We start from the raw sequence: 15099 nt of genomic DNA on the forward strand, positions 1-15099 counted from the left end.
TTGACTCTAAATTCCAGCTGTCTTTGTGTTTAGATCAAGCTCAATTTCTCCCTTACTGTCTTGACACCTATTGCAGTAGTCCTATATCGTCTCAATTTATGTTTTAGCAAGGCCAAAATAGTATTTTCTTTTTTTTTTCTTTAAAAATGGGAAAAAATGTCTCAAGTACTAAAGCTATTGCCACTCTCCTCCATGTTTGAATTTGTGGTGTACATCTATTAACTACTGTGTAGCTAAAGATGTCTAGTTTATGTACAGCTGGGATTTACCAGGCATTATGATGTACATAGTCCAGCCATTTGTGCCTCAAGGGCCTAGGAAGTTGGTTTCTCCTCCTTAATTTTTTAAAAATACTATCAGTTTAACACACACTAAATTTGGCAGCTCATATAATTCCCCTTCCTAAAGGACTTTACAATAATCTTACAGCGTGCTATAGCATCGACACTCTTGAGAAGGCTATTGTTGAAGGTGGAATTTAACAGTTTTGATAGTTAACACTAGACCTGCTGTGGGTTCTAGTTTGCCTACTTGATACACATAAAATGTCAGAATTCCAAAGCAGTGTCTTAACCACGGGAGAGACCGAATCTGCTAACTTCCAACAATGTATATGAAAAGTGCTTTTAAGTGACATTTCGTACGGGTGACTCAAAAGCAAGTCTGGACTCTATTCTGAGATCCGACACGGCGCAAAACCTGTCTCGCTCAGGTCCAGCACCCAGACAAGACCATAATGCCAATACGCCCCTTTGCCAAGCCACGCCTCTCCGGAAGCACGCACGCGTGCACACCAGCCCCTCTGCCGCGGCTTTCAGGGCTAGCGCTGTCACGCTCTATTGCGCATGCCTCAGGGCGGGGACGAAGCCGAGATTGACCGGGAGGGCAAGTGCCTGTGGGAGGCAGAGGAACTGCACGCTGTCAGGCGGGTAGACCCGAACGACCTGTGCGTCACTTCCGCTGGGGCGGGGCGGAGCTGAGTGGGTGGAGCTCCGGCTGCTGCGCTTGTTTGTGCTGGAAGCTCAGCTGAAGCGGGCCGGCCAGAGTAGACGTCAATGTCGGTAAGAGATTAGTATCCACCGTCGCCTGTGATTGCGGCCTGCATCCCGGTAAGTGGCCGCGAGATGATGGGGACGGGATGAGAGGCAGGCTGGTCGCTCCGGGCACTTGCCTGCCTACGGAGTCCTCCGCCTCTCTATCCTGGGCACTTCAGAGTCAGGGGAGATGCCCGGCTTCGTGGAGGTCCCAGCATCCAGGCACCCAGTGGCAGCCGGGTCCGGAAGGGGCCGCGGGTCCATGGGCTGACTGGTGCACAGCGCCGCCTGCCCTTCTCTGCTTCTTCGGGTGCTGCAGTCTCTCGGACGCGGTTGGTTTCGCTAATCCCTCCCTGCGCCTCTTGTCCCACCCGTGCGATTTGCCAGTTTCGCGGAGTCTGTCTCCGCTGGATTGTAGTATTCTCCAGCAGGTCCCTGGTGACTCTCAAAAACAACTTCTCTGTTTTACATTGATCTTGACTGTCACTGTATACCTCGTGCTTTTATTGCTAGATATTTCTTTTTCGCCCCACCCGTATTTGGCCCCGTCACTGCCTGCTTCTACTGCTTAAGCGGATTCAAGTGCGTGTCTTTTTTTTTTTTTTATTGCAATACTTCCTACCTTTTTGCCATTTCTGTGATTATGCTGAGAGGAACCTGGTTCCACCCTAGTACAATGATAACTTTTCTAAGTGGTGGACTCTTCAAGAGTCAGCAGAGACCTGACGTAAGGGACTATCATATAGTAGTTTTAAAAATACTATTTTTATTTCCAGGAACAGTTGTATTCTGGATCCTAATTGTTGAGATGTCAAAAATGACAAAAGTATGTTTCAGGATCTCAAGAAAAAGTCATTAAAATAATGTAATATAAAGAACCTTAAAATCTGAGAATTTTTAAAAAGTACAGTAAGCTGTAAACTTAGTTTATGCATGTGAAGTAGTTGTATCAAGCTCATTTTAGCTATTTTGTTAAATTTCTTATGCAGATTAGTGTTACTTTCAGTATAAGAACATGTTATTTCATAATTTTTATTAATTAAACTTTAGTGTTGATCTTATTTTTCTGAGATCTAAAATAAAATCTTTTAAGTAGTGTCCTTTTCATTAGTGATGTTGGATGCTGGATCAGTTTCACTAATTTATATGTTCACTTGTTTTCACATGCAGAGTTGATTCAAGTACAGTTTGTACTTTGAGTTGTTTTTTTCCTTTAATTGAGACAAGGATTGTGCTGAAGCATGGACGTTGCTTCACTTGTGGAACATATATTTATAAAAAGGTCAGAGTTAGAATTCTAGGCCCTAGACACCTTCCTGTCCTGTCATTTTTCTGCTTTGAACTTTCTCTCTTCTATCTTGTATTTTATCCTGTTTAATGTCCATTACTTTTTAAAAGTTGCTCCTGAATTTTGGAGGATATCTTTTCTCCCATGCTCTCTCATTTCCTTGGAGGGCGTTTCTTTCTCTTCCTAAACCTGAATGTCACTCAAATTTCTACTACACATGTTGTTCTCTCTAAGCCAGAGCTTTGATATTTGAAACCCAAGGAATACTATAGTAGGTCTGGGAATATTTCTGAAATGTCTCAGAAGATATAATGTATATTTGCAAGTAAGCATTTTCAATAAAGAGGAGCATTTATCAGGTTCAAGAATATTCAGGTAATATATACCATAAACTATCCTTTGGTAAATCTGTGTAGTCTAATGGTTTCAGGTGTCACGTGCTGATAATTCCACACGTGAATCCACAGTCTAGGTACATTTTAATTTATATACCCCAACTTGCATTCTGTAAATCCAAAAGAAAATTCATTTTTCCCTCATATTAAATTTAGCTCTTTCCTAGTTTTCTCATATTCGCAAATGGTATTTTCCCTCTGTGTCTGATTTAGAACCATAAGTCAGTTCTCTTGACACCTACTTCTCCATATCCCATTCTTGGTGTCACCAATCCTGTGTTTCATTATTCAATTAGTTTCCTTGACTTGTTACCAGATATGGCTTACAGTAGCCCTCTTTTCCATTCCAATACTATTACTTAGCTAGGACCCTTGTTACCTTTTTGGCTACATTATTGCAATGATTGCATAACATCTGTAATTCATTCTTAGACTTCAATATGGACCTCCTCCTGGCAAATCCCTTGATTCCTTTAGTTAAAACTCCATTTCTATCTAAGCCTCTTCTATTTGTTTTTATTTTTTTATATTGGAGATTGAACCCAAAGGCATTTCACCACTGAGCCACATCTCCAGCTTTTTTTTTTTTTTTATTTAGAGACAGGGTCTCACCAAATTGCTGAGGCTGGTTTTGAACTCACAATCCTCTTGCTTCAGCCTCGGAACTGCTGGGATTATAGGTGTGTGCCACTTCGCCTGCTTCTTCTTTTATATAAGCCTCCATTGTATTTTTACCGCCTCTGTATTTGTTATTCTTTTCTCACTGATGATGGAACTTTGAATTATTTTCCCCATTTTTTGCACTCTTGACTTAGGTTTGACTGAATTTACTCTCAAAATATTTACCTTGAATTTCTAGTGTTGGCATTTGGTAACAAGTTAAACTTGTTGATCATCCTCTAAGTTTTGTAATTTTTGCTTGATAGTCATAGTTTTCTGAGAGGAGTATATTAAAATCCCTCATTTGGATCATAAAATCATTCGCCTGCTGTGGTTTCCATTTCTTTTCTTTCTTCTTTTTTTTTTTCCCCTTTATAGTCTATAGTTCTATGCAAAGTTGAAAGATACCTTTATGATAACTCATGATGATTAAATCTTTTTGGAAAGAGACAATGCACACTTCTTAATCACAGTCTAGGCTTACATTGCTCTGTCTTCGCCTCAATCTTGAACTCATCTCAATGATTAATCCTCTTTCTAACTTCCCTTCATCCACCTTGTGCATGCTGTTTTACTGAAGGCTAATTACTGTCTCCAAAGTTTTGCTTGCTTTTTCCTCTTAGAAAGTTTTCCCCCTAGATTCTCTTAATAATTTACTTCCTCACATAAGATCCTCTAGTAAAATGTCAACTCACTTCTAATTATACTTCTAAAATAGTATTCTCTATGCCCTTCTTCTCTTACCTCCTGCTTTATTTTAATTCATAGCACATCTCATTCTGATGATATACATTATTAGTGGTTATTTTTTTATTTTCTAAAATATTGTGTTGGCCCACAAGACTACCTGAAATTTAATAAGTAAATGGCTCGTTCTTTTTATTATTATATAGTTCCCCCTTTTTATGTTTATGTAATGCTTTTCCCTTAAACTGCCTTAAGACTATGTCCTTTATATTGGTTTTTACATAATTTCCCCTCAATCCTTTATTTACCTATTTTGTCATTAGATTATAAGTGGGTCTCAAAACTAGCATGTAGCATCCAAAAATTTTGCTCTTCCTTTTCACTTTTTATCTGTCTTTTGTTCACTTTATTTTTGCTTCTGATATATCTCTGAACATTTTAAATCTACTTATTTTTTCTGTATTTCTGAATCTTGGTTGCACATTTTCTTATTGGCTGCATTTGCTGATCCTCTCTGTAGGTGACAGTTCATCTCCTTGCATGTTTTGTAATCTCCGTGCTTACATTCAATGGTAATTGTTTAGTGTGGGAGTCTAGTTGCCCTGGGCTTTGGAAGTGTCTTTACTTGGTGGCTTCAGTTGACTTGGAATTCCAGTTGTCACCAGCTGACCAGTTCCGTTAGGGTCTCTGCACCATGAGGGTAGTGACTATATGCCCAGACCTCAAGTTCAACTTGTAGATTTTCCTCCATTGGTAAGAATTTTTATCTAAAAGTAGTTTAAATATATTTTATCAAGGGCTTTCCTATTAACTTGTTTTCTCACATTGTCTGCAAATCAAGTTCAGATGAGCCAACAAAGCAGACAGGTTTACATTTTTTTCTGTCCTTTCCCATGTCCTTTCCCATAAATGTTTTAAAATAATATTATTTGAGACTATTATCTGGATAATGACAATAGGTTCTTAGTTTTGTCTTCCTCAGTATCATCTTCTACCTTCTCCTCCTGTAATCTCACTGGGTCCTACAGTAAAACTGTACTACTGCACAATTTCTTAGTGTACTCATAGTGGATTTTTTACATGCTTTTGCTCTGTTTACATGTGTTTATTTGCTACCATCTGAACCTAGTGTTTTCTGTTTTGGAATGTTATTTAATTATTAACTCAATTCCTTTAATAGATATAGGCTTATTCAGATTGTATGTTTCTTCTTGTGTGAGTTTTGGCAGATTGTGTCTTTCAAGGAGTAGGTGCATTTCATCTAGATTATCAAAATTGTGGGCATATAGTTATTCATAATATTTCTGTATTATCCTTCCAAAGTCCATTGGATAGTCATGTTCCTTCTTTCATTTTTGAGGTAGTAATTCATGTTTCTTTCGCTTTCTCTCTGTGTCTTTATATATTTTGAGGCTTCCAGTTATCTTTCTGTTATTAATTTATATTTTAATTAATTCATGTGGTCTAAGAACAGACATTATATAATCTATGTTCTGTTGTTTTTTATGACCCAGAATGTTGTCCTTATTGGTGAATGTTCCATATAGGCATGGTATGAATGTGTATTTTTCTCTGATTTAGTAGTTTAAAAATGTCAGTTATATCCAGTTGATTGATGGTGTTGTGAAACTGTCCTTACTGATTCTATGTGTTTTCCTTTTTGAGTGAAAATAACATACCTACTCTTGCTTCCTTTTGATTAGTGTTAGCATGGCATATTTTTCTAATCTTTATGTGTCTTTATATTTAAAATGGGTTTTTTACAAACAACATAGTTGGGTTTTGTTTGTTTTGTTTTATTCACTCTGATAGTTGGTCTTGTCTTCAAAGCACTTAAAGTCTGGTGTCACATAAACTAATCAAAGAATTAACAATAGGAAGAAAAAATAGCATAATGTCTAAATTGCATATTAAATTATGTGTTGTAGAAGAAAAATCTACCTATTGGGAAACTTTCCTAGATTAGCTTTTTTCTAAACATCTTATTACTCAAGCTAACAAGGGGAATTATTTTCTATTAGTTTAAAAGTGAAATATGTATCAGCTATATTGGAAATATATTCTTTTTTCTTTTGAGGCAGTTTGCTAAGTATGATTCAAATTTTATATTATACTCAATTTTGATTTTAACTTAAATCCTAATTTTTCTTTTCGTTTTTTTTTTTTGTGTGTGTTTGCCATTTTAGGTAAGACCATGAATTATGGCATTTCTTAAATGAAGCATTCACAAATGAAGTGAGAGAATGTCATATAGAAAATAAATGATTTTTAAGTTATGTCTTTTAGTTTGACTATAGATATATATATTTACCTCCTTAGTAATGCAAGAAGTCTTTGTGGGAAGCAGAGAAGCAAGCAGCTGCTTTTTGGGTGTTTACCTAAACATTTCTGGAGGATAAGCCATATCAGTCTACAAAGAGGTTTCCATGCCAGCAAAGTAAGATGTAAATGGACCAAAAATGAAGCTTATTCTTGGAGTAAGCACTATTACTCCCCAAGCAACCATGGTTTACATATTGGAATTTTGAAACTTAGTACTTCTGCTCCTAAGGGACTTACAAAAGTAAGCATTCATATGTCCCGTATTAAAAGTACTTTGAACTCTGTTTCAAAGGCTGTTTTTGGCAATCACGATGAAATGATTTCACGTTTAGCTCAATTTAAGCCAAGTTCTCGAATATTAAGAAAAGTATCAGATGGTGACTGGTTAAAACAGAAAACTTTTAAACAAGCCATCAAATCTCTGAAAAAATATAGTGATAAATCAGCAGAAAAGAGTCCTGTTGCAGAAGAGAAAAGTCACATTACAGATAAAGAAGATTTAGGTAAACAAAGCCTTTTTCGTTACTCAACTAGCATAACTACAAAATTTGGAGAGTCATTCTACTTTTTATCAAATCATATTAATTCATACTTCAAACGTGAGGAAAAAATGTCTCCAAAAAAGGAAAATAAACATTTTCAGGTCAAATCCGAACTTGAAGGTGAAAAGACTCAAGAAAAGAAGTCCATATCTCCAGATCCTGGCATCCTGACTGATAAGCCAGGCTCTGGATCTTCCATAGATACTGTGGACAAGCCTACAAGTCAGAGTGGAATGCCTGATGTTCTTCCAGTATCTACTAAGCAAAGTATTGCTAACTTTCTTTCTCGACCCACTGAAGGTGTTCAGGCTTTGGTAGGTGGTTATATTGGTGGACTTGTCCCCAAATTAAAATATGATTCGAAGAGTCAGCCAGAAGAACAGGAAGATCCTACTAAAACTGAGCAGGCTGTCAGCAAAGAAAAAACTGCAGAGGAGAAAAAACACTTATCTCTTCAGCGAGAAAAGGCAAGTGTTTTTCACTGTGATTTGATTGTGTTAATTTTTGTCAGATTTTTAAGTTTCATTTCCTAATAGAACCTAAGAAACATTAGCTATTTGTTAGAACAGTTTCATATTCTAAATATATTATGTATGTATGTTATGTCTTTGTAGATTATTGCAAGAGTGAGTATTGATAACAGAACCCGGGCATTGGTCCAGGCATTAAGAAGAACAGCTGACCCAAAGCTCTGCATTACTAGAGTTGAAGAATTGACTTTTCATCTTCTAGAATTTCCTGAAGGCAAAGGAGTGGCTGTCAAGGTAATTTCTAATATATTTAATCTAGCTTTGTCTTGGAATAAAAATGTTAATAAACCTTTTTCAATGGAGAAAGCAACACCTTTCTCTTTTTTATTTTTTTGAAATTATTTGTAGTTTTGTATGTATTCAGTAATTGCTTCATTGATTCTGTGATATACATTATGCCAATGAATTCCCTAGTCTGTGATATAAATTATACTATTAGTATTGGCATCTATATTTTGAGGTTAAACATTTATAAAATAGAAGATTAGTATCAGTATATTAGTTGAATTACCTAATAGCTGCCAAAGTTTTCTTACTTGCAGTATAGATGTTTGTACTTTTAACTACTCTTTTTTTTAAGTTATTTTTTCTTACCTTTATTTAATTCATTTATTTTTATGTGGTGCTGAAGATTGAACCCAGTGCCTCACATATGCCAGACAACCATTCTACTACTGAGCTACAACTACAGCCTACTTCTAACTACTCTTAAGACAAGATACATAATTCATATGTAAAGCGTTTGCTAGTTTTTATTTCATGGCCTCTCCATATTTGAAAGCCTAAGAATTTTAATGACCTTAGTACTGATGCTACTGGTAATCTTAAGTGAAACAATGAGCTTTCCCTTACCTGATTTTTGAAAATCTAAAATAGTGAATATAATTTAGACCTATTTAAATAGACTATTTTTAGAAAGTTCTCTAAAATGTGTTTGAGTCTCTTTATCTGTAATAATACAATTGTTAAAATTGTATTAGAAATGTATTATTGCTTGTGTTTAGCTTGTCATTCAAGAAATTATTAGTTTACTCATTCACATTTATTCTACTTTTTGACAAATCACCTTGCTGAAAAGGTCTTTGAATAATGCACCTTTCCGTAGTTTTATATTATATAACAAGTATATTATGATACATAAACTTTAATATTTCATGTTCCTAAAATTTGAGGTTGTCTTTCATATTTAAAAATATCCTACTTAAAAGACAAATTTTCTAAATATACATGTGTTTTTGATTGTTTCACATTTCGGTGATGTATAGTTGATTTGGGATGCTGTAACAATGTACTCTAAAAAAAAAGAAAACCAACAGATGAATTTTAGGGAGAGACTAATATTAAAGAATCATTTTAAACATTCAAGTATCACACACATACATTTGTAAGCATAAAGTTCACAAATTGAACCCAGATGAAGAAGCAGAATATTACCAGTGCCTCAGAAGTCTCTCTTGTACCCCTTTTAGTCAGTCTCCCAAAAAGGCAATCACAGATTAGTTTTGGCTAATTGACTTCTTTTACTCAGTGTATTGTGTGGTCGTCGTCAATTATTCATTCTCATTTTTTCATGTTTCATTGTGTATCACATTTGTTGTAATGTTGTTGGATTTCTGAGTGGTGTTCAATTTTAGTCTGCCATGAAAATTCTTGCTAATTGAAACTTTAGGGATTCTCTTAATGTTTCACAACTGATCTCAAATCTAAGGACTCTGCAATACCAAGAAAAAATGTGCTATGGAAATGAATATTCAGGTAAATTAATACTTTAGATAGTTTGAAGAAAATTGTTGCTCTTCCCTAAATAATAAGCATCTGAAAACAGTGAACTCTATAAATTGCTTAAGGCAAGTCAGTATCATATGCTCTGCTGAGAACTTTCCCAGCTAAACTTTTTACCCATTTTTTGGGGGGGGATGGGGGGTTAGCCAGCTTTTTATTATTGATTTGTATAGTTTCCTTATTTGTTATGGCTAGGTGTGTGTGTGTGTGTGTGTGTGTGTGTGTGTGTGTGTGTGTGTGTCTTGAAAATATATTCTCCCACTCTGGGGTGTACCTTTTTCTTTAATTTTTTTTTTTTTTTTTTTTTTTTAGTTTTAGGTAGACACAGTATCTTTATTTTATTTATATGTGGGTGCTGAGGATTGAACTCAGTGCCTCATGCATGCTAGGTGAGTGCTATACCTCTGAGCCCCAGCTCCAGCCCCTTCTGTTGTTTTTTGATGAATGGATATTAGTCTAATTTATATTTGTCTTTGTGTTCTGTTGAATAAATTTTTTGGTTTTGTATTTTCTTCTAAAATTTTGTTTTACCTTTCCTGCTTTTATTTGCTGTTTATCTAGAATAGATTTGGTTGCATTGTGTGAGATGAGAGTTCTGCCCTTTTTTTCTAAATACACATGTCCAAGTGACACAGAACCATTTATTAAAAAGACTTGTCATAAATGTGGTCACTAATATGAGTCTGTTTCTGGACACTGGATTTTGTTCCATTGGCATATTTATGTGTTTTTGCTTCACTACTATGCTGCCTAAATTATTGTAGGTTTACACTAAATTTAACATTTGGTAGTATAAATCCCCTAACTTTGTTCTTCCTCTTAATATTATCTTGGTTATTCTTGGCCTGTCATATTTCCATATGAATTTTCAAATTAATTTATCCATAAAAATAAAAGAGAATAAAATCATGTGGAAATTGCTTTGAATCTATGGAACAATTTAGGGTAAATTTTATCTTTGTAAAATGGAGTTTTCCATGCCTTGAATTTGGTATATTATTCCATTTTGGTAGGTCATCTTTATGTTCCCCCAGTATTTTCATTGAGCATCAATTCTTTCATTGAATTTACTTTGTAGATATCTGTTGCTTTTGAATGATAATTTTATTATTTTTATTTTAGCATCTTTTATTAGTATTTATAATGGGAGGATCACCTCTTGGTCTTTGATCATTTCATGCTGTGACATGCATTCTAGATGTTAGACATCATGAATAAAAACAAATAATAGCAGCAATAACAACAACACTCCATAGGATCCAGATTCCTTTTTCCAGAGAGTTGATTTTGTTCCTGGCTTGGTGTTATGGGGCATTCATTCAGTTAGGGTATAACTGGGTCAAGGCTGGGTTACAGTTTGGTTAATACCCTTTGTTTTCCCTGTTTGGGAGGCACCTTCCTCAGGGTTTTCAGTTGAGAGCCTCTGTGTTGACTGCCACCACTCTCATCGGTTATACAATCTCAAGAGTTTAAAAAAAAAAAAAAATTCCTACTCTTGAATTCCAGAAGTCTTCATCTTAGCTTTCTCACCTTTTCATATCTCATTGTTTCAGAATTCTGCAAATGTCCGGAGGTGAGCCTTGTGTCTTTAGTTTTGTCATTCTAAACTCCATGAGACTAAATGCTCAGCTCTTCTCTGTTCATTTGTGGCCCTCTCTCTGATTCAGGCCCAGTTTTTCCATCTTTTTGCTTCTTCACAGAACCAGCAAGTGCCCTAAGGAAAGAAAGGCTATAGTTTATCAGCTCACTTTCCAGCAGTTATCCCTTTTTCAGATTCCTAGTTTCTCCCATACTCATTGCCTCAGCAGCTCTACGATGCCTTTAAACAGATGGTGCTTTTCTTGCATTTTATCAAGCTGTTCTAGTTTTCTTGGCATGAGCATTGATCTGTAACAAAGTGTTCCATCCTAACTAGAGAAGGAAATTTGCCTTTCTAAACTCCACCGGTTGTTCAAGTTCCTATAAGGGCACTTTGAAACTCATTACTAGTCAGGGACAAAAAAAAAAGAAAACCTTTAGAGCAGTAGTATTTCAGATTTGATCATAAAAAAAAAGAAAATGGGTAATATATTGAAAAACTCTTTCGTGGCCTACAGATTACACAGCAAAGTGTATCTACCACTTAGCCATTTCCTTAAACCTGGGGTATTGACTATATAAAATGCTCCTGTGTGAGTAAGCTCAGTGTAGAACCCTAAGAGTTAAGCTCTTATCTATCACTAACAATATGAAGTTTAATATTTAAATCTTGCAGTCCTAGTTTTATTTAAATAATTATTTGTTTTATTTTATTTTTTATATTAAGAGAGAGTGTCTGGCTGTGTTGCCCAGGCTGGCACTGAACTCCGGGGCATAACTGATTCTTCTCCCTCGGCCTGTTGAGTAGATGAACTATAGGCACATGCCAGTGCCCCATCTTAAACTTATTATTTAATTTTAATGGTTATCTTTTATCTTCTGTCTCAGTTTTATTTTGTAAGTCAACATTTGCTTGTATTCTACTATAAGTTTTCTTTTTGTCCCATGTGCACTATACACAACATGGTTTATTTATTTTCTTTTGATAACAGTTTAATTTCTAATACGGAATACTATGAAGGAGTTTTATCCTCTTCAGGATTCGGACAAAATATGTATAAAATTTATGATGTTAACCTTTTTTTGTCACAAATAATATTTTTAAATTTGTATTAAGCAAGTTATATTTTCTCTAAATTTTAAACATTGCACATTTTAAAGAAGATATATGGCTAGAAGTTACTTTTTGTTGTATTAGGACAAATATATCCTAAATACATATTGATATTAACATGTCAAAAGCTAATCTATAATGTAAATTAGTGAGAAAATAATGTATACTTACACCTTTATTTTATGTGATGATCCACTTGAGTTAGTTAAAAATAATCATCCATTTTTCTTCTCGATTTGACAAAAGCCAACCAAATATCTTTTCTCTCAATGTAGGAAAAAATTATTCCATATTTACTACGACTGAGACAAATTAAGGATGAAACTCTTCAGGCTGCAGTAAGAGAAATTTTGGCTTTAATTGGCTATGTGGATCCAGTGAAAGGGAGGGGCATCCGAATTCTCACAATTGATGGTGGAGGAACGAGGTAAGGATAGAAAAATAACTTTTAAATACTTCCTGGGCTATTTTATCTTCTTTTAAAAACCTCAGACTCAATTCAGCCTTAGGCATCAAAAAAACTGATTTCATGCATGTCAGTCACTAATCAATAAAGTGCGTGGCTGGGGATGTGGCTCAAGTCTCAAGTGCTAGCACGCTCGCCTGGCATGTGTGCGGCCTGGGTTCGATCCTCAGCACCACATACAAACAAAGATGTTGTGTCCACCGAAAACTAATAATAATAATAATAATAATAATAATAATAAATATTAAAATTATTTTTAAAAAGTGATTGCTAGAAAAGGAGTTTATGTCAATAACTCCCTGGTTTCCTGTCTTCCCTTACACATGCTAGTTCTGGTGTTATACAAGAAATAAATGCATTCTTTATTCAGAAAGAGATAATTTCATTACCAATCTTCAATCTTACTACTTTAATCTTAGACTTTGTAAGATTTCTAGTGACTTCCTATTGGCAGAATTAATGCACAATTTGAAACTCTAAATTTTATTATGTGGTGACTAAGTGCTTTTTTTGTTCTAGGAATGACTTGGCCTACATCGTGTATTGGGAATAGAACTTTTCATTGATTTTTTTTTTTTTTTGTATATTGTCCCAATGTTGAGAATTGTCCATATGGTATATATGCCCTAAGTTGACCTATACTTCCTGGGCTATTTTATCTTCTCACATTCCTTTATGAAGTATGTCAGGCCTTTGGCAAAGATTTAAAAATGAATGAACAAATTCAGCAGCATTAGTGAATATACTTTAATGCAGAGGTTTGTCCTAAATTTACTGAATTAAAAAAAAAATGAATGAAAGGGAGCTAAAAAATCTGACTGGGCATGGTGGAGCACAACTATAATCCCAGCAGCTTGAAAGGCTGAGATAGGATTGTTAGTTCAAAGCCAGCCTCAGCAACTCAGAGAAAGGCCCTGTCTCTAGATAAAATATTAAAAAAAAAAAAAAAATGGGCTAGTGATGTGACTTAGTCTAAGTTTAGTGCCCCTAGGTTCAATTCCCAGAGGGTGTGGGGGAATCTGTTAAACTATGTAAAACACAAATATATAGAACATAGGTGACCCATTGTACTGATGAAAGAAGAAACCATTGTATGTCATCCCAAAGTTGGTCAGGTGAGGTTTTAAGTATTTTTCAGAGTTGGAGTATTTTAAAAAATATCTTATCCACACATCTTTGTGTTCTAATTCAAATAAATACTAATACACATTTTTAGATGTGCTGCAATACCACAAGTTTGATAACCTTTATTTAGATATTGAATTTTTAAAAATAATCCTAAATGTTTGGATGGGCAATTTTTACTAATGCTGATTTGCATATTAGTTTTCATGTTAGCACATAAACTATAAAAGCAGTTGATAGGATTATTTTATTCAATGACTTGGATTTATTTTCCTTGAAATAGGAATTCTCATTTTGCTTTTGATTTTTTTCCCATAGGGGTGTAGTTGCTCTTCAGACACTGAGGAAATTAGTTGAACTTACTCAGAAGCCAGTTCATCAGCTCTTTGATTATATTTGTGGCGTAAGCACAGGTAATGATTATTAGGTTAAAGATCGTGGTTATATTACGAAATGTTGGGCATTAGTTTCATGTTTGATGTGAATAATTTTTCAGTTTGCCTAATAAACCTGTAAAGATATTTATTTTAAATAAGTTAACATTCAGAAAGATTTTAATGTGTTTTTATAATATGTTTTCAATAAACTACTATAACAAGGGCAGATTATAAATTATTGCTTTATGGTATATTCATTGTAAGGAAAGCAATGAAGCAGAAGGCAGACATTGTACTTAAACCAATAGAAAATTAAAGGTGAATACTTTTTTTTTTTCTGTTAGGGGAGTCTCTCAATTTGAAGATTGCTCCCTTTGTCATTTTTATATGGTTTTTTTGAAGGCAGAATTTAAATTTAGAAATCTGAGAATCTGTGTGTTTAAAAAGCTACTTTTAGGACTGGGGATGTGGCTCAAGTGGTAGCATGTTCACCTAGCAGGCATGAGGCAGTGTATTCGATTCTCAGCACTACGTAAAAATAAAATAAAGGTATTGTGTCTGCCTAAAACTAAAAATATATATATATTTTTTAAAAAGAGCTACTTTTAGCAGGACATTGGGATACATGCCTGTAATTGCCAGTGACTGAGACACGAGGATCACAAGTTCAAGGCTCTCCTGAGCAACTTAGTGAAACCCTGTCTCAAAATTAAAAAATTAAAAATTAAACAGCCAGGGATGTAGCTCAGTGGTAGAGTGCCCCTGGGTTCAATCTCAAGTACCAAAAAAGAAAAGTTACCTTTAAATATTGCTAGTTGGGTTGGACATGGTGGAGCATTCCCATAATCCCTCTGAAGTCTGAGGCAGGAGTATTTCGAGGTCAAAGACAGCCTTGGCAATTTAGCAAGGCTGTAAACAGTTTAGTGAGACCTGTTCTTAAAAAACAAAACAAAACAAACAAACAAACAAAAAAAATGAAACACAAAAAAACCAACTTAATAAATAAATAAAGAGCTGGGGACATGATCAGTGGTGAAATACCCCTGAGTTTAATCCTTAGTAGGAGGGAGAGGCAGGGGATGGGGACCAAGAGGTAGTTGGTATATGTATAGAATTCTTCTCTTTTTCTTTCATACCCCAAAGCTTTCTCCTCCCTTTTATCTTTATTTAAGGGTTAGGCCAATGAGACACACTAGGTG

General features: G+C 35.0%; 1 protein-coding gene across 2 annotated transcripts in view; it reads left to right on the top strand.

The window, feature by feature from the left end:
- The first annotated feature begins 931 nt into the window (after positions 1-931).
- Pnpla8 (patatin like domain 8, phospholipase A2) overlaps positions 932-15099 on the top strand; it is a 38775-nt gene continuing 24607 nt past the window's right edge. The window contains exons 1-5 of one of the 2 annotated variants that reach the window (XM_021733701.3): positions 932-1109; positions 6251-7395; positions 7543-7692; positions 12208-12359; positions 13842-13936. In XM_021733701.3, coding sequence (XP_021589376.2) covers positions 6340-7395; positions 7543-7692; positions 12208-12359; positions 13842-13936 — 1453 coding nt within the window. In that variant the 5' untranslated portion in view covers positions 932-1109; positions 6251-6339. The remainder of the gene's footprint in view (positions 1110-6250; positions 7396-7542; positions 7693-12207; positions 12360-13841; positions 13937-15099) is intronic. The other variant, XM_005335941.5, reaches the window with a different exon arrangement.

This window comes from Ictidomys tridecemlineatus, chromosome 2 (assembly GCF_052094955.1).
Source record: "Ictidomys tridecemlineatus isolate mIctTri1 chromosome 2, mIctTri1.hap1, whole genome shotgun sequence".
In the NCBI taxonomy this organism is placed as follows: domain Eukaryota; kingdom Metazoa; phylum Chordata; class Mammalia; order Rodentia; family Sciuridae; genus Ictidomys; species Ictidomys tridecemlineatus.